A 24,131-nucleotide genomic window follows, 5' to 3' on the forward strand; every position below is an offset into this window, starting at 1 on the left:
CTCCAGGCCCTGTCCCAGCCAACTCCAAGGGATGGAAGCTGGGGCAGTTGCTGTCTGTGTGTGACAGACAGTGTGTGAGTGTGCCTGTGCCTGCTGTTCATTGACTGGAACACAAGCTGCCTCTCCCAGGCTCCTCACAGCAAAGTTCCTGCAGTTTCCTGTTCAGGTGCAGGTGAGGGTGGGAAGCCAAGCACAGGCAGTGAGGTTCTGACAGTGCCACTGAGGCAGAACTGACACGGAGCAGCCCTGAGAGGGAGGGCTGCTGGGGCTGTGGGAAGGACAGGAGGTACTCTGGGTGTAAGAGTGGCTGGAATTTGTTCAGCTGCACTCCTGTATGGCAGGGCTGAGGATTCAAGGTGGGCCTCACCCTGTGGAACAAAACTGAAGATGTGGCAGGTGGGTCATCCCCTGCACTTGTTGGTTGGCACAGTTGTGTCAGCTGCAGTTTTGGTGATGTACTACAAGGTCTAAAGAAATTAAGCTCAGCCTCCTGTGGGAAAGCCTGCACAGAGGGACTTATAAATGCTTGAGGTGTTGGATTTGGCTCTATGTGTGTAACTCCAGTTTGGTTCCATCCTCTGCAGGGCTTCCCTTAGGGTAGGTAACTGCTTCTCTCTGCCAGCAAAGGCAGAGCTGTGGAGATGATGTCATTTGTTCCCACCTCCTCCAGAAGGAAACTCAGCCCAGGGAATTGGTCCTGTGTGCTGAGCTGGCCTTGAGGCTGCTCTGGGAACACAGTTTAAATGATAACTGCTGGGGAAGAGAGAGTTTTTCTGGGATCTGAGAGGCAGCCCTGGTGTTCTTGAAGAGCAGCCCTGAACTGCCAGACATGCAGGCGTGTAGGTTCCTACAGCACAGCAGGGAAAAGGAGTTGTAGTTCTCAAAATATGTATCTGGGATCAGCCTCTGGGGAATTGGCATCCTCTCTCTGGGCTGCAGAGTAAGGGAGTGGCACTGGCTTGGTTTGTGCTGTGTTCAAGGCATTGGAAATGTAAATTCCAGCATTGTTTTAATAAATACAGTTCTGAAGTACAAGGACCCCTGGCTTTAGCTTTTAACTTTTCAAATTAATACACATTTGTATCTGGTTTCTATATTGAAAGGTTGAACATAAGGCTAAGCAATTGCATACCTGAAGTTTTCTATTTTCATTTTGTGGGAAGCAGCAAAAGGTGAAATACTAAAGTGAGTATCGTCTGAAGGTGGTTAGGACAGTGCTGGCACGTCATGGACCTGTTGGAGTGACTCTCAGGAAGCCACCAAGCTGATCAGAGGAACAGAGCATCTCTGCTGTGAGGAAAGACTGAGAGAATTGGGATTGTTCAACCTGAAGAGGAGGCTTCCAGCAGCTGAAAGGAGCCTACAAGAAAGATGGAGAGAGAATATTTACAACAGCCTGGAGTACCAGGGGAATGGCTTCAAACTGAATGAGTAGGTTTAGATTGAATATCTGAAGAACTTCTTGATGGTGAGGGTGGTGAGACAGTGGCACAGATTATCCAGAGAAGCTGTGGGTGTCCCATCCCTGGAAGTGTTTAAAGCCAGGTTGGACAGGGCTTGGAGCAACCTGGGATAGTAGAAGGTGTCCCTGCCTAGGGCAGGAGGATTGGAACCAGATGATCTTTAAGGTCCCTTCCAACCCAAACCATTCTGAGATTCCATAATTCTAAGTTCACATCAGTGTAAACTTGGGCACTGTTCCCCTCTGAGGTCTTGCAGGCTTTTTTCCACGTGTGCTGTTCCTTTGGGTGCTGTTGGATGCTGTGATCCTGTGTGGGTAAGAGGCTGATGCAGTGTGTGTGTGCAGCATCCTGTGCAGCCTCGCTGTGCTCTGGGTAACCTCCCTGTCCTTTCTCCGGCCATGGAGCCAAGGGGATGATGTCGATGCCTTTGCATAGTTGTGGTTAATCAGAGGGGCCCATTGTGCCCCAGCATGGGGGGATCATCTCCTCTGGACTGTCCTGTCGTGTTTCATTCCTTCAGGGACTGCAGACATGCTCTGGGTTAACCCTGTTCACCTCTGGAGCAACGTGAGGTGTCTCCTACAGAACTGATGGAGCTGGGCTGAAACTCCCCTGACAGCTCTCACAGCTCCTCAGCAGGGGACAGAGGGGAGACAGCAGCAATTATCATCCAGAGGGGCTCTGAATGCAGAACAGACGTAAACACTGCGAGAACAGCACGTCTGTCTGTCTTTCACGGCAGATTTACTCCTGTGACAGGGAAGTCCTGTCCAGGCTGTTTGAAAGGCACACACTGTCACCCCCGTTCCTGCTGTTCCATGCCATGAGCCCCATGAATGCAGCTTCTCTTCCCTCTCCTGGAGCCCTTGGCTCAGCAATTAATACAATGCACCCTTGAAATCCCTGTGCTAAACAGCAGCTGGTGTTGTCACCTCATTTCTGTGGGAAATGGGAAGACAGCAGAAGAAAATGGGGCAGAAAACATTCAGTTGAAAGGGAAAGGGGCACCAGCCATCCTGTACTTTTGCTGAGTCTTAAAGCATGGAAGCAGAGCAGAAATCAGGGGTCATTGTCCCTATGGAGCTGAAGAAGGAACAAGAGAGATCTAACATTTGTTCAAAATAATGTCTAATTTTAAATATCCACTGTTGGAAAATGCTGCTGGATAATTGGAAGGAGAACGTGCCTGCCTTGCTCACAACTGCAGACTGCCTGGCCATCTGCTCTGCCAGCAACAAATCCTGGATTGATCTGCGAGTGTGATTAATTCAGTGAGGACGACAGGATCAAGGGATCAGCCAGAGACAATATTTATACCCTACCTCCAACTGTGAATGTGCAATTGTTTGCTTCAGGAGTACAAAACAAATCGTATTGCTGTATTACTGGGAGAACAGAAAAATAGAAGCATCCACTCAGGAGCCCTTCTTCCCTTGGATGGCCCCATTCCAAGGTCTGTAAGTACAGTTTAATGCAAGCCAGTTCCCTGTCTGGGAGGTGAACAAAGCTGTTCTCATCTACAGAGAACTTTAGCATCTTTACTGCTGCTGCCTCATTCCTGCGGTTTAGTCCTAAAACCTTGGAGGCACTGGCTGTGTGCCCTCATGCACAGGGGCTGTGGATGTGGAGTGTGAGTCAGCCACTCCACCCAGCTCCCGTGCCTGAGGTTACTGGTGGGAGCCACAGCCAGGGCAGAGCTGGACTTTAAATATCCAGAACAACCAGTGGGGTGGATTTCTAGCACTGGTACAGCTTTGAGCTGATTTGATAATATGGATGTAGCTGGAGAGATCAAAAGCAAGATTTGTGAAGGAATTTAGATGTGGATGGAGGCTTTTGAAATCCTATTTAGTGTGATTTAAGTGTATAAATACACATTGGGCCTGAAGGTGCCATACTCAGGGCCACAAGGGATGTGTGTGGGAGAACAGGAAGACCAAAGTCAGAGCCCTCCACAGCTTATTTTTTCTGAGACAAAGCTGAAGTTGTGTGTATCTCGCCTCCTTTTGGATGTTAATCCCTGGAAGTGTCCCAGGCCAGGCTGGATGGGACTTGGAGCACCCTGGTCTAGTAGAGGGTGTCCCTGCCCATGGCATGGGGGTGGAACTGGATGATTTTAAGGTTCCTTCCAACCCAAGCCATTCTGGGCTTTTAAGAGCTAAGGACTAAGGATGACATTTTTTGAGCCACGACTGCTACAGCTAGGCTAATGCAGAATGTTTTGGAAAATCCCCTCTGTTGTTGATGAGCAGCCAAATCCTGATTTGCATTATAATTATTTTTTTTAATACAACTCTTGGTCTCTTTTCCTGTCCACACACTGTTATCATGCTCAGGATTGTGTGGAAAGCCATTAACAGGAGCTCTACCCAGCATGAGAAAAACAAGCCCTGTTATTTATGAGGACAGGTTGAGTGTTCAGTATTTAGCCTATTAAATGGAAACTGTTGCCATCTGACCGTGAATGTTGGAGGGATTGAGGCCACGGGTGGATTCTGTAATGAGTCCTGGTGAGATGCCTGGCAGCACCCGCGTCTGAAATTGGGTTTTAAATGTGATTGTTTCTCTTGAGACTGGCTTTCATGTGCAATGGAATTTATCATGTTAATTTGTTTATTTGAGCTCTACTGAATGGGAGAGCCCAAGCAGGGATTCTGGAGGTGAGTTAATTAGTGCAATAGGAAAGGGTGTTTGCCAGTGAGGAAGGGGAGTTGGGGCACTTGCAAGTGCAGGGATCTGTTTACCCTGCTGACAGACTGAACCAATGTCTGTTAGTGGATAAAGAGGGAAAGTGGGTGAGGAGTTCTGTGCTCTGGCTGCTCCTGATGTGGATTTACAGGGGTGCAGGAAGGTGACCTTGGCTGGACTCTGTTAGATACTCAGAGAGTCTCTGCTAAATTCACAGAATCACAGGATGGTTTGGGTTGGGAGGCACCTTAAAGCTCACCTCATTCCATCCCCTTCCACTATCATTCCAACACCTTCCACCATCCCAGGCTGCTCCAAGCCCTGTCCAGCCTGGCCTGGAACACTTCCAGGGATCCAGGGGCAGCCACAGCTGCTCTGTGCCAGGGCCTCACCACCCTCACAGGGAAGAATTCCTTCCCAATATCCCATCCAACCCTGCCCTCTAACAACTGGAAGCTGTTCCTCCTTGTCCTGTCACTCCATGCCTGTATAAAAAGTCCCCCCCCCCCCACTTTTTATGACCCCCTTAAATTGTAGATATATACTCAGTTTTTCCTCTCCTGAAAACCCAGTGAGTCAAATCTATTAAACTCAATGGGATTTTTATTACCAAGTTCAATAGTATTAGATTTCTCCTTGATATCTATAACTGAAATGACAATTTTTAGTGTTGAAGGATGTGGTTAACCTGTGCATAATTCAGAGAAATTGCTCCATAATCTTTCCTCACAGTTCTCTGCCAAAATCTTCCTCATGAACAGCCTGTTACACACTGAATTATGACTGATTATACGGCTGTTTTCCAATAAGGACAAGTACTCGAGAGGGATTTAAGATGAAGGGAACAGACACTGACATTTTCCCTGGGGATTCCAATCAGGATTAAAGTCAGTGTGTCCAGACTAACGGGAAGGTGCATTAAGAGCTGTGGGCCATCTCCAGAGCTCCTCTGTGGCTTCCTGGCATTGTTTTCAAAGTTTAATCAGAGAAGATACTCAGTCATTGTTTGATTTGAGATACCAAATGGATACCAATTGGAGTGAAATGAGAATTGATTAGACCATTTTCTACAGAATTTACTTTTCATTTCCTTCTGTGTTATCTTAAAAAAAATAAATAAATAAAATCTTTGATAAAGAAATCCTTCAGTGCAGAAATCTTTGTTGTGCAAGATTACAGCTGCCTTCCTCTTTTCCTGACAGGATAATTGCAGTTGAATGGTATGCCAGCACCCGAGGGAATAAAACACTGCATTCCTCCAGGCAGAACCAGGATTAATTGCAAATGCAAGTATGTGGCTGACACACCTTTTTACTTCTGAGACTGCACATCCCTGTTGCACAACATTTTCATGTGCAAGAAATCATCAAATACAGAAATATCTACCTTGAATGGATCAAACTGCAGTGGAAAACCTGCATTCCCCAGCCCCAAGGTATGACAGCATCTCTGCACACATCCTGTTTCTCTACCTCCCACAGCTCTTGTGAGACAAACTGCCTTTGGCTTTGGAAAAGCCTGCACCAGGGAGTTTCCAGCACAGTCCAGTGCAAGGTCTGTGGGAATAAATGTGCCTGTGCAGCTCAAGGGTATTCCAAATAAGAAATAAACAATTTGCAAATAAATAAGGCTAAAGAAGCATCAAGTGATATGAAGAAAGTTGTTATTGCAGAGGGACTGCAGAAATTGTTTCTGGCTCCTGAGGAATGGTTGGAAGGTGGCTGTGATGCACTGCCAGGGCCTCTCTTCCTAACCCATCCTGTACAGCACCCTGAGCTGCAAGGAAACCACAACAGGCTCAGCCCTTCCTGATGTTCTCACTGCACAGTGGTCCTGCCTGTCCTTGCAAGGCAATGGGAAGGCTCCTGGGACAGAGCTGGGAATGGCTCAGAGCAGCTCTGAGCACCCACCCCCCACTCTCCTGGCCTTGTGTTCCCTCACCTTCTTATCAATCTGAGTCACAGAATCACAGACTGGTTTGGGTTGGGAGTCCTCAAACCCCATCTTGTTCCAATCCCCTGCCACAGGTAGGGACACCTTCCACTAGAACAGGTTTTTCAGGGCTTATCTTCACTAAAATTTATTTTAAAATCTGTTTTCTGGGTTTCACATCAAAGTTTCATAGGTCATAATGATGCCACAGCACTTTTACTGGGAGTAGTTTGTGGATGAGATGAGTGATTTTATGTTGAAACATCAACTTTATCTTTGCAACAGCCGATTTCCTAAAGACAGCTCATTTGCTACAGCTTTTCCTGTATTTTGGTGAGGGAAATAAAGTTTCTGCTCATCTCTCATTGTGACACTCCATTAATTGTGTATAAAGCTTTCCAGCAGATAACACCGGAAAATATTATTTAGTTTGGCAGCTGTTGGTTTTATGGAAATCATCCCTCACTCTGCTCCAGAGGAAATGATTGCAGCAATCATTCCTCAGTCACCCCAGCTTGCCTTTACTGCAAGGTGTCACTGCTTAAAGTGAAACAACTTTTACATGACCTTTGGAAAGGAGAGTGGGGTGATCTTCTCCTCAAACTGTTTTCTCATCTTGCTGTTTCTGTTGGACAGGCTCCAATTTGTATTGATTTGGGATTGTATGAGCAGCCCTCCCTTCCCCAGGGCTCTCACAGCACAGCCTTCTTCAGCATTTCTTCCTAAATTAGCCATCTCCCTTTTCTCCAGATGTAGTGTGTGCTGAGCAGGGAATTTTACATGATCAGGTAGGGATGGGAAACAGGGGAATGGATGTAAACTCAAAGAAGGAAGATTTAGATGAGGTATTAGGAAGAAATTCTTCCCTTTGAGGGTGGTGAGGCCCTGGCATGACTTGCACAGAAAAGCTGTGGCTGTCCCATCCCTGAAGTGTTCAAGGCCAGGTTGGACTGGTCTGGAAGGTGTACCTGCCCATGACACTGGGTTGAAAATTGATGGTTTTTAAGTTCCCTTTCAACACAAACTCCTGGAAAAGCTGTCAGTCCATGGCTTGCACAGGTTTACCCTAGGCTGGGTTAAGAACTGTCTGGATGGCTGGGCCCAAACACTAGTGGGGAATGATGCTGCACATTGGTGGTGCCCCCAGGGATCAGTGTAGGGCCCAGTTGTGTTTAATGTCTTTATGATGATCTGACTGAGGGGATTGAGTCCACCATTAGCAAATTTGCAGACAATGCCAAATTGTGTGGGAGTATGGATCTGCTGGAAGGCAGGAAGGCCCTGGAGAATGACCTTGACAGGCTGGATCAATGCACTGAGACCAAGAGTCCAAGGTTGAGTAAGACCAAGTGTCAGGTCCTGCACTTGAGTCACATCAACCCCGTGGAGCATTCCAGGCTGGGGCAGAGGGTCTGGAAAGTAGGAAAGGACCTGGGGGTGCTGTTTGACAGGGGCTGGACATGAGCCCAGGTTTGGCCAGGTGGGCAAGAGGTCGGTGGCCCTTGGCCTGTGGCCACAGGACCAGGGCAGGGACTGTCCCCTGTGCTGGGCACTGCTGAGGCCACCATGTGCTGTGCCCTGTTCTGGGCTCCTCAGTTCGGGATGGACATTGAGGGGCTGGAGAGTGTCCAGAGAAGGGAATGGAGCTGGGGAAGGGTCTGGAGCACCAGGAGAGGCTGAGGGAGCTGGGAAGGGGCTCAGCCTGGAGCAAAGGAGGCTCAGGGGGCCCTTGTGGCTCTGCACAGCTCCTGACAGGAGGGGACAGCCAGGGGAGTCGGGCTCTGCTTCCAAGGAACAGGGACAGGACAAGGGGAAATGGCCTCAGAAAACCTCAGGGGAGGTTTGGATTGGATAATATGGAAAAATTGTCCATGGAGACAGTGGTCAGTCATTGGGAAAAGGCTGCCCAAAGAGGTCTGGAGTCCCCATCCCTTTTCTCACACCTTGAGGTGTTCAAGGAATGACTGGAAATGACACTCAGTGCTCCGGTGTGTTGATAGTCACAAGAGTCATTGGAGTCGATGATCTTGTGGGTTTTTCTAAACTAGATTCTGTGACTCCATGACTCTACGCCAACCCTCTCTCACACCGCGCTCCGCAAAGCGCGATCGCACTCCCTCCGCCCACACTTTAAGGTGAAAACTCCGGATTTTTGTTCCATCCCCTCATGCCCCCCCTCACGAAATGGCGGCGGCCGGCAGGGCCGGCAGGGGGCGCTGCGGGCGCGGCCATGGCGGCTGCGCGGCGGCTGCTGAGGCGCCCGGCAGCCCCCGCGCGGCCCCGCCGCCATGGCCTTCACGTTCGCCGCCTTCTGCTATATGTTGGCGCTGCTGCTCACGGCCGCCCTCATCTTCTTCGCCATCTGGCATGTGAGTACGGGGACCGTGGAGGGGGGGACTGCCCGGGGAAGGGCCCCGGAGAGCCCTCAGGGCGTCCCCGGACAGCCGCCGAGGGAGCGGGGAAACCGCATCCGGAACCGCCCTAGGAGCGGGAATCGGCCTCCCTGCGGATAAAATGGGTTTTTGTGCGGGCATGAGTGGCAGGACAAGGAGCAGTGGCTTCCCGCTGACAGAAGGCAGGGATGGATGGGATATTGGGAAGGAATTCTCTGTGAGGATGGTGAAGCCCTGGCACAAGGTGCCCAGAGAAGCTGTGGCTGCCCCGGGATCCATGGAAGTGCCCAAGGCCAGGTTGGATGGGGCTTGGAGCAGCCTGGAATGGTGGAAGGTGTCCCTGCCATAGCAGGGTTTGGAATTGGATCTTTCAGGTCCTTTCCAGCCGAAACCATTCCATAATTCTGTGATTTGCTCCTCGAGGCTGGCACTGGGAGAGCAGCCAACAGGACCCTGCCTAAGATGAGCTGCTCTAAGGGAGGATATGATGCTTAGCAGGATATTTATGGTGTAAAACTGCCTTTTGTAGTTCATGCTGCACCTTTATGTTAAGAGGAAGACCGGTGTTCATATTTTAGGTTTGCCTTTTTTTTTTTTTTTTTTTAAATGGAGACACCTTTAGGAGGTATAACCTTCTGTATGTGATCCTACTCTGGCAGGGAAGTTGAACTGGATGGTCGACCAGTTCCGACAGTTCTGTGATTCTGGGATGTATGTGGGCTCAGCATTTACTATGACAATGAGGCAAAATATCTGTTGGCTTTTAAACGTGCTCTTTTTGTGGATTAAGGAACGCCATGCCAGATTCCTGCTGGCCACCAAGAGAGTCCTGGGTGAGGTTGGGGTCTGCACAGGGCTGAAAACTGATAAAGGGAATGTAGGAAATTCATTGCAGGTGGGAAGATAAAAAGTTGGGGAGTAGTCAGAGGCTTTTGAATATCTGATGAAACGACTGCTTTTGTATTTGTAAAACCGGTTCCACATCTGTCTTACCTGTGAATTGATGTAGGCAGAACTTAGGTGAAATGTTACTGAGAACAGAGGTAGCAGCTCTGTGCCAAAATGCTACTTTTAATGGATAAAATACAAAATTGCTCCTGGGGAATCAAAATTCTTTCATGTTTTTTTCTCTAGATTATAGCATTTGATGAACTGAAGACTGATTACAAGAACCCCATAGACCAGTGTAATACACTCAATCCTGTAAGTAGCACACCAGACATTTTGTTTTGCTAAATAAATATGTGTAAAATGCTTATTTTTGGTGTTATCTTGATGCAATCAGCCTGGGCAATAGAATTGCATCAGGGTTGAGAAGCCCTCGCTGTTGTTAGAAGTTGTAGGGAAATTCTTTGTGTGATTCTTTAGTTTCAAGTTGAATATTCTGACTGTTATTAATCTGATGGTGATCTTGTCAGCTGTCATACTAACATTCTTCCAATCTGCTTTCCACATTTTCGGCACAAAGACAGTTGAAAAGGTCAAAAAGATTAAAAGAGTCAAAATTGCATTAAAGGTGTGTACTGCTTTTCAGTTTCATGTTTTTGAACTTCCCTTTCATTTTGTTAGGAACATCTGTAATACTATTTAGCTGTTTTGTTTAGTCTGCCTGTTCATCTGCTCGTTATTTGTTTGTTGGGGTTTCTAACAACCTCATGGATTTCCATATTTTGTGCCAAACCAATTCTGCTTGCTTACCCAGCAACTTGGGGAAAACTGTTACATGCCTGTTAGGTGTCAGAAAATAACTTCAGGCAGAAATAAATTGTGTTTTTTCAAGTCAGATATACTGAATTCAGATTAGAGGACAATACTTGGGGATTTTTTTAAGCATTGACCAAGTCAGTTCTGATCTTTTTTTGAGGATTTGGGTGAGTGGAAGGTGATAGGTGCTCTCCTCACTTCTCTGTTCTGTGTTCCAGGATCAGGGCTGTGTCCCAGTGTCCTCTCTGGGATGCAACTCAGACACTCCTTGGCTTAGGAAAGGAATTTGAGGCAAACTGTGTGCCTGCATCTCTGACAGGCCAGCAGCATCAGGGAGGCTTGTTAAAGAACACAGAGCTTGATCCTGCAGCATTTTGTGCTTTTCTTATGGCTTTTCCTCTGTGTGTGCCCAGGCTGAGGGAGGATGCAGGGGCAGCACAGCAGCGTGGCCTGACCTGTAGCTTTAGTGTGTTTTAAGTAAAATGCACACCAAAAAATAAATTTGCTGTAATTGGGGGTGGAGGAGGGGGCAGAGAGTGTGTTCTATGTACAGCACACAAATGAAAGTGAATATTTCAGTGTGAGGAGGGGAGGAGGAGAGGAGGTTTGCTGTAGGAGAGCTGTGCATCTAACAGTTTCCCTTGCTTGGTCTGTTCCAGTCATCTCTGCTGCAGTGTGGGAGAGGCCAACTCTCATTACATCGATGCATTTTGACCTTACTGCAACCTTTGTAGTGTAAAAATGTGCATGTTTAACTGGATATTAACCTTCTGCTGCCCCACGTGCATGGAGTGTCCTTTACATGGCAGCTTTGCTACTGACAGTCTGAAATAATCTCATATTTGCTGTTCCTGTGGAAGCAGGCTGGTCCCCAAAAGTGCAGTTCAGGCTCTTGAGGGGTACATGATGCTGGGTGTTGTTTTCCTGTAGAAAGAACCAAAGATCTGGGTAGGAATTGATGCACCTCAGTGGAGAGATTAGCCTAAAATAGTAACTCCTGAGTACACTGCTGATTCCTTCTCTTCCCTGCTCCTCTTGTAGTCGTGTCTTTTCTCAGCAACCAGATCCGTCCTCCCTCACTTCTGTGATAAATATGGCAGGATCTGATGTAATTCATTTTTCTTTAGGACAGGCAGGGAGGATCAAGTGGGGGAGATTAGAAAGAGGCAGAGATCCTGGTGTGGGAGCAGGGTATAATAAACAAGAGAAAAGAAAAACATATTTTGAGATATGTAGGTAAATAAATACAGATTTTTCAGGCCTGGTGAATCTGTCTGAGCAGGCTGCCAAATGCATCGTGTGTTGGACAGGGTGGTTGTTCTGCTATAAATAATTTCATGTGTAAATGGTAAGTATGCAAAGAAGGATCTGGATGAAAATATTTACTTGAAACATTTTGTGTCCAACAGCTGAATTTTGGTGGTGTTGATGCAAGTTTACTTTGATATTCTTCATTTAGAGAACTAGAATGTCAGCAAAGTAGGTGGTGAGTGTGTTTGTTGGTAGCTTTTAGGTTTCTAGGAAGATATTCTGGGGTTTTAAAAGAAGAAAAAAAAATTGTAAACCACTGAAACTTTGATGTTATCATCCCATGCAATGTTAATCACACTGCACAAAAAGAGAGCAGAGTGTGTTGTGTGTGTACAGGCACACACACAGAGACAATTTAAACCTTTGGGTAAAATGGGGTGTTTTCCATGAGGAGTTTTACAGGGCTCAGTAGAGAAGGCAAAAGCTTTACAGAGCTGCTCCAGGGCTGGAGCCAGGCTGGGAGAGCTGAGGGTGCTCCCCTGGAGAGGAGGAGGCTCCAGGGAGAGCTCAGAGCCCCTGGCAGGGCCTGAAGGGGCTCCAGGAGAGCTGCAGAGGGACCGGGGACAAGGCATGGAGGGACAGGAGCCAGGGAATGGCTGCCAGTGCCAGAGGGCAGGGATGGATGGGAGATTGGGGATTGGGAATTCTTCATAATGAGAGTGCTGAGCCCTGGCACAGGGTGCCCAGAGCAGCTGTGGCTGCCCCTGGATCCCTGGAAGTGCCCAAGGCCAGGTGGGAGCAACCTGGGATAGTGGAAAGTGCAGAACTGGATGGACTTTGAGGTCCCTCCCAACCCAAACCAGTTTGATTTGTATGATTCCTTCTGAACCTGGTAATAAAGCAGTGAATAGCAGGTAATAAAGCAGTGAATAGCAACACCTTGGGGTGACTTGTTTAAAACTTAACTCCCGTGTTGGGTGTGAGATCCCGCAGCTCTTTGCATGTGTTTACTCTCTGTACCTCTCCATGTTGTTCCTATTAACAACACTAATCTCTGCAGCATTCCATGCTTCCTGTGGCTCCATGGTACCTGGTTCTGAGCTCTGTGGGCTTCTGCTGGAAGCATGATGCTGTAAAGCATGCACAGTGGGAACTGTGAGGGAGAACTGGCTGTGCAGAGCAGCTCCTCTGTGCAGACCTGTGTGCCACCACGTCACCGCTGGTTTGGTTGGGTAAAGCTCTGCCTGGGGTGTCACATTTTGGGAATAGATCAACTTTGGAAAGTTCTGGATCTGTAAAACAGGAAAACACAAACTTATCTTTTTGCCTATAAACCATTCTGCAGAGCATGTTTCCTACTGATATTTCTCTGTTGCATGAGCAGAAATATCTCAGTGACCTCTTCTGAGTGTCACGCATAAAGTGTGGAATCTGTTAATTTAATAGAAGCAATTAAAAAATATTGATCTGACCATTAAATCTGATAAATTTTTCTCCTTGGTTCATGAATAGCATGTGAAAACAGCAAGGCACATAGTGCTGGCTGCTGCTTTCACGTTCCACAGTCTTGTTCTTGTTAGTGTTGGTTTTAAAGAATATTTTTAAGCAATTGTGTGCCTCCAAAGTAGCTGAATGCCACGTTTTGCTCTGTGCAATCAAAACTTCTAACTCACCTTTTTCTTTTCCAGCTTGTACTTCCAGAGTACCTCATCCATGCATTCTTCTGTGTCATGTTTCTCTGTGCAGCAGAGTGGCTCACACTGGGTCTCAATATGCCCTTGTTGGCTTATCATATTTGGAGGTAATTTTGGCGAGTGTGTTATGCTCAGTGAATTGTTACTCATTCTCCTGTCTTCTGTCCAGTGTTCTGTGTCTTGGGAAAACCCAGATGCTTTGTGGGGAAGTTCAGGTCATGGCTGTACAATGAGAGCCATCACCTGGCTTTCTTGGGTGGGTTTTATTCTCTTGTGCTGTGTGGGAATTGAGTTGTGTGTGTGTGTGTGTTAAAGGTGCACTGAGACAATTCCCAGTGTGGAATGCCAGTTGAAATAGCAATTCCAATTTCCTCTGCCATTCCTTAAGACATGGGAATTGAATTGCTTCTCTGTACAGGGTGTTATCCATGTCTCAGCTGTGGCATTCCCTGGTGGGTGGGGACAGGACCCAGGTCCCTGTGGCTGTCACCCCTCACCTGCCTGTGCCTCGTTCCAGGTACATGAGCAGACCCGTGATGAGCGGCCCGGGGCTCTACGATCCCACGACCATCATGAATGCAGATATTTTAGCCTATTGCCAGAAAGAAGGATGGTGCAAATTAGCATTCTACCTTCTATCTTTTTTTTACTACCTATATGGGTAAGTTTTCCTCTTCAGTCTGAAGCTTTGGCTCAGTGCAGAGAGAAATACTGTCCATAGGAATATGATCCTTCTCGTGCTGGAAGGGAGCCTGTGAGAGCTCCAAAGGGACTTTGGACCAGGGTGTGTAATGATAGGACATGTGGGAATAGCTTCCCACTGCCAGAGGGTGGGGTTAGATGGGATATTGGGAGGGAATTCCTGGCTGTGAGGATGGGCAGGCCCTGGCACAGATTACCCAGAGAAGCTGTGGCTGCCCCTGGATTCCTGGAAGTGTTCCAGGCAGGGTTGGAGGGGACTTGCAGCACCCTGGCCTAGCCAAAGGTCTCTCAGCCCATTGCAGGGGTTGGAGTGAGAGGATCTATAAAGTCTTTCCAACACAAAACATGCTGGGAATCTGTATGGTCACCTACAGTGCCAGCTTTCCTGCTAAAGAATCCACATTCATCCCTGATTCTGCTCTAAAACACAATCCAGTTTGGTCAGAATTGCTATTTTGAATCTCTGTTCCATAACTGTAGACTGAAAAGCTCCAAACTTTTCTTCTGTTAAGCATAATACAATAAATCCCAGGGTATTTAATTAAGAAGCTGAAACTTTTTTTTCAGAGGAAAGTATTTGATGTAAATGTGATTTTGTTGAAGTGAAAAGTAGAAGAGTCATTTTGTCAGATCTTCAGTCACAGTCTATGTATCTCACATGGATTTGTTCCTTATAATAGACCCTGTTAGAATTAAATGTGTAACACTAAGCAAAATGATGCATCTTAATATTTTTTTTTTCTTCTGCAGCATGATTTATGTTCTGGTGAGCTCTTAAGAAGACATTCAGCAAGCTTTGTTCCAGTTAAGTGCATGCAAAAGCCACAAAAAACATGGATTCTTTACAACAAGAACCTCTGACCAAGATTAAATCCGGAACCTGATGTTCACAACTGAGTTAGAAAACAATGACTCCCCTATTTTTAAAATATTTCCACATTTTATACTTGTGGAAAGACTGTTTTCTTATATTTTCCTGGGACGCTGAAATTGATGAATTATGTGTAAATTAATACAAAGATGCCTGGGGTTTGAAAAGTTTTGACTTTGCACTCCATAAGGAACAGCCACAACCTTTGAGTAGGTGTTGGTTACTACTAGCCTTAGTGCTCTAGGGGTTTGCTGTAGGATGGGCTTTGTAGGGGCTCACTTGGACTTGTGTATCCCACTCTTGACTCTAAACCAGCCCTGGCTCCAAGTGCTTGGCAACAACTGGAATGCTCTGTGTTTTGCCCATAGGTGATGTTGGTCTTAGGATATTAATTCATGGACACAAAAGCAAAAATAGTTCTATTCTGGTTTATTTTTTTTTATTATCTGGTTAATCTGTATGTGCATCCATAGGTCCAGAGCCTTCTGTATCTTCTCCAAACATTAACCCTGCTTTAATCTGGAGCCTGTGCCATTGTGGTAGGAGAAGCTGAATTGTCCATGAAGGAATGAATTTAAATGTGTTTTTTTTTTTTTTAATGTCTGTGCTGATTAACAAATGGACAAACCTCCAATGTTTATCAAGTCCAATGATGAAAACACTCTTGGGTTTAGGAGTAGTAAATACTACAGACTTTTTCAAAGCAGAAGGTGAGATTGTGAAACTGCCCCGCTGTTCCTTAGTGCAATAAATGATAATAAAAAACAAATCTCAAATTCAGCAACATTTCTTTTTATGTGGTGCCTTTTGTTTTGTTTATAAATTCAACAGATCCTCACTGTGTTCATCAGTTGTTTTACAGTGGATTATTGCATTCCCTTTAAAAATAGAACACAGAATTGAATTACCTCTGGAAAAGGGGAGCTCTGAGTTTCTGCTTTTTTTCCTGAAGTTAAATAGCAGATAGGGCAGAGCAAGATGTTTCAGATAAATATTGCATTGTAAATTGTGACTGTGAACAGCTGCCTAATTTCCAAGTATTAACTAGGAATCTTTTTTCATTTATCTGTGCTAGAGAACAATGCAGTTTCCCCATTCTAGTAAAACTTTTTTTTTGCATAAACTGTGTATTTGTTCACTTTGGGTCTCTTGGGTATTAGGGGCAGTAAAAATGTATGAATGGCTGCACTGGGTTCCACCAGAAATCCAGATATTCCAACACTGGTGTGTTGGGCAGTGCCAGTGGCTGAGGAAAGGAATCTGAAACAGGGCAGGTGTTGAGTATCTGCCTGAAGAGTGAGAAATTTGGAAATTTGTGTGTTACAGATGTCCTGAGTGGGCTTTGGCATTTTACAAAGCTCTGAATGGCTTTTGTGCCATCAGTTCAGCTGCTTTTAGAGCAGTTTTGTAGCCTGGTCTGGAAGATCACAGAATGCCAGAGCAGTTTGTGTTGGTGGGGACATTAAATTAAATCCCATCTCATTCCATGAGGGACGTGGCAGGGACACCTTCCTCTATCCAGGCTGCTCCCAGCCCTGTCCAGCCTGGCCTTGGGCACTGCAGGGATGGAGCAGCCACAGCTGCTCTGGGCAACGCTGACAGTGAGTTCTGCAATAGAATTTCTGTGTAAAAACCATACATTTAGCAGTTTTGCCAACTTCACTTAGTGACCCTACACTCTCATTTATTAGGATGTGGTGAAAATGTCCCCTTTTCCCCCTTATTTGGGTGTGAATGAACAGACTTTACTCAAGTCACCTGGCACAGGGGCTAAGTCTGTTTGCTCTCTGGTTGGAAGTCCCTCCACAGCTTTGGGACTGTCCTTTCTCCTCCACAGCCTTCCCAGAGGATGGAGAGTGGGAGTTTCTAGTTTTTTTAAAATATATTCAGGCTGTAGTAACTTCAGATTCTCTTTCCTAAGTAAGAATAGCCCTGACAGTTGATTGCTTTGTACATAAAATTGTTTTTCTCACGTTTCCTTGCATTTATTGAGCATTTCCTATGCTCCTATTGCTCAAGCTTCAGCATTCCATGATTATTTTTTTCCTTGTGCAACCATAAGTTTTAGTTTTTCATGGAAGAATTTTTGAAAGGCTTTTTTGGAAACTCATGAATATTGTTCCTATTGGATCATTTTTATTTTTTGCTGCTTGACTCTTCCAAATATGTAAGAGGTGACCTCAGCCTGTGGAAGCAAAGCTCATTAAACCTTTCTTATGTTTGTATATTTATTAATCCATTATGGAAACAAGACTGGCTGCTTGTAGCCCCTGGCTCTCCTCAACCTTCTAAACAAATCTCTTGTTCCCTTGGCATTTGGGCTGGTTTGAGCCAAATTCCACACTGGAATAAACAATGCAGGCCTGACTGAGCCCAAGTGACAGCTGCTCCAAGGGCCCAGCAATATTTACCCAAGTGTTTGCACTGTCCTGAGCAGTTTTAACTGGGTGTGTGGGGTGCAGAGGAGTATTCCCAGCTGCCCAGGGGTGTGGATAACACCATCCCTGTCCAACAACATCAGCCTTGTGTCCCAGGAGTGCTGGAGTAGCCCTCGTGTGATGCCTTGCTGGAGTACCAGGCCTTTGGCATTCAAAATGTGGACCTGATAATTGGTTTTGGAATTCGAGGAGCCAAAACATTATGGAGAAGATAAAGAACATTTCTCCCACCCTTAGCAAGCTTCCTGCTGAGTCATGTGATAAATATTTAATATCTGAAAACCATTAGATGCAAGGAGTAAGTACTGAAGCACATTTGGGGCAGGGTATTTGCTGTAAATTATTCTGTGCTGTGGAAACTGGAAAAGTTCCTGTTTGCCATTAGAGTGGGGAAGGGAATGGCAGTAAACACTAATTAATCTGCAGAAATCACCTTTCTGCTCAAAGTTCAAATGTTCAAAGATAAATTCTGAAGTTCACAAAGAAGGGACTTGTTCAACTCCAGCCCCCTGGTGCTGTGTGGAATCTCATCCTAGCTTTTAACTTGAGATGGTCCTGAACTTTAGCAAAATCCTGAACTTTAGCAAAAGCCAGGAGCTGTTTCATCGTGCTTTTATGAATGGATATGGTGAAACAGGAGAGACTGCTAGAGGACTGTTCCTGTGAGAGCCTGCCAGCCCCCAGCTGATTGTTTGTTTACTCTCAGTGCTGGCAGAAGGGCTGTGCCAGCTCACCCACGCAGCTGCAGCAGTGTCTCCCTGCCACAGTCACCTACAACCCCCCTGCTGGCTTTGTCACAGATTTGTGGTACAACACCTCCTGCTCTTGGAATGAGGAGACTCCTTCCCAAATAGCCCTCAACACATCGAGCAGAACCTGTGACATTTTAGAGAGAGTTGTTACGAGCTCAGAAGGGTGAGAGCTCCAGCTTGACTTTGCTTTACAGCAGAGCTGATGGTGTGAGGGTGTTTTAAACAGCTCCAGAGATGGAATTTCTATCCAGCTCCATTCTCCCAGCAGAACAGCAATGGACACAAACACACTTGTACATTATTTTTCAGGCAGTGAGTATTAAAATCACCAAAGAGGGGAAGATGCCACATGTTCTCTAGGATTTCCTCCCCATCCCAATACTTTACACATTAGAAGGCAGCAGCTGTGTCACACAGGCAGTAGCACTGAGGAAAGGTAGGAGAGAAGTGTCTTGTCCAGGAGCTTTCCACACGGGCACCCATGGCAGGATCAGCTACCGCGACGCCGATCTCAGCGGCGGCTCCTTTGTGGCCAGGTGTGCAGCCAGCTTCTCCCGGAAGTCATGGAGGAAATTGTACTGCTGCAAATGCACAACCAGGCTGCAGTGAGTGCTCTGTGCTTTAGCAACAGGCACCACCTGTGGTAGAAAGCTGTTTGATAGCCCTGGATGAAAACTGCACCCTCTGGCCCATTTGTTCTTTGTGTGCTTACTCCACATCCTCTGGGACGTTTCACTGTCAGACACAGATTCCATGGACGTTGACTTGGATCCTGTGGTTCCCCATCATGGCCACAGGTGATGCACTACCCCAAGGCAATGCAAAACGTGGTCCTCAGAGGTGGGAGTTGTCAGAATTCAAAGCTGCTTTATTTGGAATCATGGAATCATTTAGATTGGAAAATCTCTCTAAGGACTTTGAGTCCAACCATTCCCCCAGCACTCTTAACACCACCACTACCCCACATCCCCACATGGCTTTTAAATCCCTCCAGGGATGGGGATGCCACCCCTGCCATGGGCAGCTGTGCCAGGGCTGGACAACCCTTTCAGTGAAGAAATTTTCGCTGTTATCCAACTTAAACCTCTTCTGGCACAACTTGAGGCCTTTTCCTCTTGGGAGAAGCTGTTTCTTGGAAGCAGGACACAGCTCAAACCCCAGAGAGCAGCTGTTAAGGCAGAGGTATCTCTGGGAAGTGAAGGAGGGGCCTGCCTGAGCTCTCACTGCTGTTTGGACCTGTGCATTACCTGCTGCAGCCCCATTACCTTGATGGTCTGTATGGCCCCTGATCCTCTCAGGTTCCTGAGGCTCTCTATCACCTGCTGAGGTGCCAGCGTGTCTGAAAGCTGGAGCAGGAGACAGGCAGCCACTGCAAGGGAAAGTGTTGACACCTGAGTGCTGCTGAGCACCTCTGACTGCACACAGCCACAGGTTTGTCCCATGAAAACCACCCTGGCAAACTATCCAGGTCCCAGGGCTCTTGGATCTCTTGCAGAATCCTATCTCTGGGCACTGGCCCATCTCCCTGCTGCTCCTGCCTCAGCCTATGGGCTTTAGAGATAGGTGAAACCCCTCCCACTGCCTTCCCAGCAGCATCTGGATGCATTCCTAGGCTTTTCAGGAATGAGTGCCAGTACACCCAGTTAATTCCCCTTTGTGTCTTCTGGCCATATGCCCACCCCTTCCTTCTGGGAACACACAGTAACTAACACTCCTGAAGGCTTTAAGGAGCAACACTGGGATCAATCAGATGCAGAGGAATTGCTTCATGTCCTTTCTGTGAACCAGGCTGCTCCTGGTAGTGGCAGTTTGGATTGCATCCACAGACAAGCTCCCAGCAGAATTTGGCTCTGTGGGTTTGTGGGATGGAGACAAATGCTTACCAAGACATGAGCGTCCAAGGCCACCATAACAGCTGAGAGAAAAGAAAACATCTGGTTGGAATGAGCTGTAGCAAACTGCAGCACCCAGGGACCCCCCCAGCACATAAACAGATGGACACAGTTCTTGCCTTAATACAATCAAGAGGAACAGTGGTACAAAAAAAGTCAGAACAAGAATTTCTATGTATTTTCTATATTCTATTTCTATACCTACAGGGATATATCTTATTTATTCTCCAAAACTTTTGTATCTTTCCATGGAAACTTCAAATTTCAAGTTCCCCTTCATTCCTGCTAATAGTCCCAAAGGTACAGAAGGACAGGAAACAGTAGAAGGATGGACAATTTCAAATTTCTTTAAATCCTACTCCAGATTAAGGGTTTGAGGACAGTTGTGAGGAGAAGAGCAGGGTTCTGTGTCAGCAGGAAGACCAAGGACTCAGTGGATGTCTGTACAGGAAGGTGTCAGTGGGATCATTCAGGGAACATGGAATTTGGAAAGCTCTTCCCTTCTCTTCTGAGCCCAGCTAAATAAACTCCTTTAAACCCATTAATGGAAATCAGGAGTGAATTTTGCACTGCTGGAAGCCACTGAGTCCCTGATAAATAGTCCAGGGAAATGTTACAGACTCACAGAGTGGTTTGGGTTGGAAGGGACCTTAGAGTCACTTCATTCCACCCCCTGCCATGGGCAGGGACACCTTCCACTGGATCAGGTTGTTCCAAGCCCCATCCCTGGCCTGGAACACTTCCAGGGATGGGGCAGTCACAGCCTCTGGCAAAGGAGTGCTTTAGCTGCCAACTCATTCTGTACCCCTGATATCCAGGTAGGCTGGGGGCAAGGAGCCCTGTGGTGCCACTCAAAACATACTTTAAAACTCTTGCTGGACAGAGCAAGGGGAAATGGGACATTCTAATCTTGAAATGGGACATTCTGATCTTCTGAAAGGAAGAATTCTCTCCAAATAGCTGCAGGAGGAGGAACAAGCAGACTTCACAGCATGAGCTAACCCTAAAGAGTGCAACTGCCTTTTCACACCATCCTATTTCCCCTGCTCATACACCTGGAGAGAAGCTGGCATCCTTTGCAGGAATGTGGGGTGATGGGGAGGCAGAACCTACTGTATCACTGTTTTCTGCTTATTTTCCAGGCAGGCTCTGAGCTCTTCCAGGATCTTGCAGCAGGTGGCAATGTCGGGAGCATTCCCATCAGGAATGGGGTGGTGGTGCACACACATCCCGTGCTGCTGGTAGGTGTCAATCAGGTTTGGTACTCGGTATTTTGAGAGCTCTCCTCTGGTACAAAGCACAAAAACATCCTGGATCCCACAGCTCTTTAGTTCTCCTGCCAATGGATTAAGACACTTGCAGATAAACAAAAGCCAATCAAGCTTAAGGATAAGCAGATAAGGACCTCGGTCCTGATCTCTTGTTTAATCTTTGGGGCTAAGACAGTTGGAGTGAGCAATTTTGGTTGGAGGACTCTTTCTTCCACTGAGCCTCCCCCACATTTCCCTTCAGGTAATCCAGGAGAGGAATTTTCTCAGTTCAGAGGGAATCCTGAGAGAATCTCACTGGAGAACACAGCAGAACTCAGGACAGCCTGTTATCCACCTAAGTATGCTTCTGTCCCATCTCCAGTTAAAGTCACAGAATCCCAGGATGGTTTAGGTTGGAAAGGACCTTAAAGCCCATCTCATTCAACCTCTGCCATGGCAGGGACACCTTCCACCATCCCAGGCCGCTCCAAACCCTGTCCAGCCTGGCCTTGGGCACTGCCAGGGATCCAGGGGCAGCCACAGCTGCTCTGTGCCAGGGCCTCACACCCTCACAGCCAGGAGCTCCTTCCTAAGCTTGACTTACCCAAACACTGAGAGGATTTCTTATTGGTCTCTGCTCTTTAGTGCTCACAGCTGAATACTCAGCACAAGTCTTTACATAATTCCATCCTTTCTATCCCAATTTCACTTTTCTCTGGGAAAAAGGAAGACCACAAGTTTGTAATTCATCTTGATCCCAGCTGCTCTGAAGTTGCCTCATGGGTACTGTGCAGCTCCAGCCTGGAAATATCCTGACTATTTATTCCATAATTATGGAATATTCATGGAATTGCCCTTGGCACAAAGAACACTCACCTATATCTTTCTGAAGATTTCTTCTGATATCCTTGAACCTGCAACCTGAAACAAGTTATGAACAACAATTACCACTGCAGGTAAGTGACATTTATGGGATGGCTGCAGCAGCAGAACAGAGCACAGGCAGCCTCCCCCCAAAATCAAAGCAAGGAACGAAGCCACAGCCTGAATAAAACACAGTTCTTGTTTTTGCAGGTAGATCCCTGGTGCAGAAGGCAGTTTAAACACCATTATCTGCTTAATACTGTAATGCAATAGGATTAACCAAAGAAATCTGCCCAAGGTTTTAAGGTGCTTTGTGTTTTCCAGATGAAAAGTTTTGGATATTTTAAATTCGGATACAGCATAAAATCCCCCCACCAACACAAATAATCATCCAACAAATAAAAGGGCTGAATAAAGATCACTTAAGAGTTGAGTGGAGATTCACCATGGCAGCAGTTCTGGTAATTAAAAATGCAGACAAAATTTATATGTTTACCTTTTTGACTTAAAAAACATGATCTTGCATTAAGATATTCTCTAGATTAGCTTTGGTGTTTCCAAACCTATTTCAGGGGTAGATTACAAAAGGAGTCACCCACAACACAGGAATTTAGGGTACAAGGTATTACCTCTCTTAATCTCTCAAACATGCCTGCAAATTTCAGTGAATGCTTCTTACCTGGAAGGGAACATAGTCCCAGGAACTCTGAAGAGTAGAGAGGAGACAAAGACAACCTATCAGAAAATAAAAAGTAAAATAAATAAAAATCAGAAGGGAAGGTTTCAATTATTTAAATGTATAAATAAGTTTAGAGGCGGTGTCAAGAGGGTGGGGCCAGAACTTTTCACCAGTGTCTGGTGTGACAATGAGGACAGGAACAAAATGAAACATGGGAAGTGAGGATGAAGAAAAATGTTACTTTGAGGGTGACAAAAGGTTTGGGTGGAGGGGACCTTAAAGATCATCTTGTTCCAATCCCCTGCCATGGCAGGGACAATTTCCACCATCCCAGGTTGCTCCAAACCCTGTCCAAGCTGGCCTGGAACACTTCCAGTGATGGGGCAGCCACAGCGTCTCTGGATAACCTGTGCCAGGGCATCTCCACCCTGTCAGTAAAGGGAATGGAGGCCTGGAACAGGCTGCCAGGGAAGTTGTGGAGTTTTAAATGGAAACATTTCAAACCCACCTGGGTGTGATCCTTGGCTCTGCTGTGGGGGAGCCCCTGGGCAGGGCGGTTGGACCAGCCCCAGCGGCCCCTTCCAACCCCAACCCCATCCGCTGACACTTCCCCAGCACCACCGGGCCCCCCAGCCCGGAAGGTCACCAGAGCCCGGCTCGGGCTTTCCTTGCGGAGGGAAAACCCTCTTGTTTCTCAGGATAGAGATTTAATACAATTTCCCCAGAGAAAGGACCCCGCGGGTGCCGCCTCACCAGGAGATGTGGAGCGGGCTCGGGTCCTCCTCGGCGGCCTCATCGTCTGAGGAGGCGAAGCCGTCGGCTGGCGCCGCAGCGGGCTGCGGGGAGAGCGGGGGGCTCATCGTGGGGCCGGGACCCTCGGCGGTGCCGGGATCCGGATCCGGATCCCGATCCCGATCCCGATCCCGATCCCGATCCCGATCCCGATCCCGATCCCGGTCCCGGTCCCGGTCCCTCAGCGGTTTCACCATGGCGCCGCTCCCCGCCACCGCCCGTTCAAACTGGCCCCGCCCACCGGCCCATTGCCCAATGGGAAGCTGCGGCTCAGCGGGTGCGTGGAAAGTCCAGCAGGGCTTTCCCCCGGCTTCATGAGAGGAGCACGCTGATTGGTGAACAGCAAGGAGGGCGGGGTTTAATATGCAAATAGTGCGGTGATCTCTGTGCTGATTGGGTGAGGCGGAGAGGCGGGAGGGGCGGTCTCGAGCGCCGGGGGCGGGGCTCCGTGAGGGCTCCGTGAGGGCTCGAGGGAGGGACATGGGCGGATCCCCCGCCCCTAATTCCATTTAAAATCCCTCTTGAGGGTGTGTTCCTAATTATCCTACTCTTCATAGTCCCTGTGATTCTTGACGGTGATAGGGCAAGGGGGAATGAATTCACAAAGATATATGGCAGGGTTAAAGGGGATATTAGCAGGAAAACTCTCCCTTGTGAGGGTGGTGAGGCCCTGACGCCGGTTCCCCAGAGAATCTGTCTGCCCCATGCCTGGCAATGTTGTAAGATCGGCTTGGAACAGCCTGGTCTAGTGGAAGGTGCCTGCTGA

At 47.2% G+C, this 24,131-nt stretch overlaps 2 protein-coding genes across 3 annotated transcripts; one reads left to right on the plus strand and one right to left on the minus strand.

Annotated features, from left to right (window-relative positions):
* Nucleotides 1-8,326: 8,326 nt before the first annotated feature.
* CNIH1 (cornichon family AMPA receptor auxiliary protein 1) lies at nt 8,327-15,812 on the plus strand. Of its 2 annotated transcripts, XM_058806817.1 has the most exons (6): nt 8,372-8,452; nt 9,611-9,679; nt 9,945-9,992; nt 13,120-13,232; nt 13,643-13,786; nt 14,578-15,812. In XM_058806817.1, the coding sequence occupies exons 1-6, from the start codon at nt 8,372-8,374 to the stop codon at nt 14,603-14,605; spliced, it is 483 nt and encodes a 160-aa protein (XP_058662800.1). In that variant the 3' UTR covers nt 14,606-15,812. The 2 variants fall into 2 exon arrangements, with proteins under 2 accessions (XP_058662801.1, XP_058662800.1); XM_058806818.1 differs by lacking the exon at nt 9,945-9,992 and having other exon boundaries at nt 8,327-8,452; nt 14,578-15,809.
* Nucleotides 15,813-18,017: 2,205 nt separating this feature from the next.
* CDKN3 (cyclin dependent kinase inhibitor 3) lies at nt 18,018-23,499 on the minus strand. Its single transcript, XM_058807538.1, has 7 exons — nt 23,327-23,499; nt 22,574-22,629; nt 21,907-21,951; nt 20,894-21,116; nt 19,772-19,803; nt 19,154-19,257; nt 18,018-18,469 (listed from the first exon to the last, which is right to left on the minus strand). The coding sequence occupies exons 1-7, from the start codon at nt 23,431-23,433 to the stop codon at nt 18,383-18,385; spliced, it is 654 nt and encodes a 217-aa protein (XP_058663521.1). The 5' UTR covers nt 23,434-23,499; the 3' UTR covers nt 18,018-18,382.
* Nucleotides 23,500-24,131: the final 632 nt, after the last annotated feature.

The sequence above is a fragment of the Ammospiza caudacuta genome, chromosome 6 (genome assembly GCF_027887145.1).
Source record: "Ammospiza caudacuta isolate bAmmCau1 chromosome 6, bAmmCau1.pri, whole genome shotgun sequence".
Classification (NCBI taxonomy): Eukaryota; Metazoa; Chordata; class Aves; order Passeriformes; family Passerellidae; genus Ammospiza; species Ammospiza caudacuta.

Bases quoted from the DNA above. Each gene is read 5' to 3' on its own strand.
- CNIH1 (XM_058806817.1), top strand. From the start codon at position 8,372: ATGGCCTTCACGTTCGCCGCCTTCTGCTATATGTTGGCGCTGCTGCTC. The intron at 8,453-9,610 runs GTGAGTACGGGG...TTTTTTCTCTAG, and splicing joins TCTTCTTCGCCATCTGGCAT to ATTATAGCATTTGATGAACT. The intron at 13,787-14,577 runs GTAAGTTTTCCT...TTTCTTCTGCAG, and splicing joins TTTTTTTACTACCTATATGG to CATGATTTATGTTCTGGTGA.
- CDKN3 (XM_058807538.1), bottom strand. From the start codon at position 23,433: ATGAGCCCCCCGCTCTCCCCGCAGCCCGCTGCGGCGCCAGCCGACGGC. The intron at 21,117-21,906 runs GTGAGTGTTCTT...ATCCATTGGCAG, and splicing joins AAATCTTCAGAAAGATATAG to GAGAACTAAAGAGCTGTGGG. The intron at 19,804-20,893 runs GTAGGTTCTGCC...CTTTTCTCTCAG, and splicing joins AAGCAGAAAACAGTGATACA to CTGTTATGGTGGCCTTGGAC.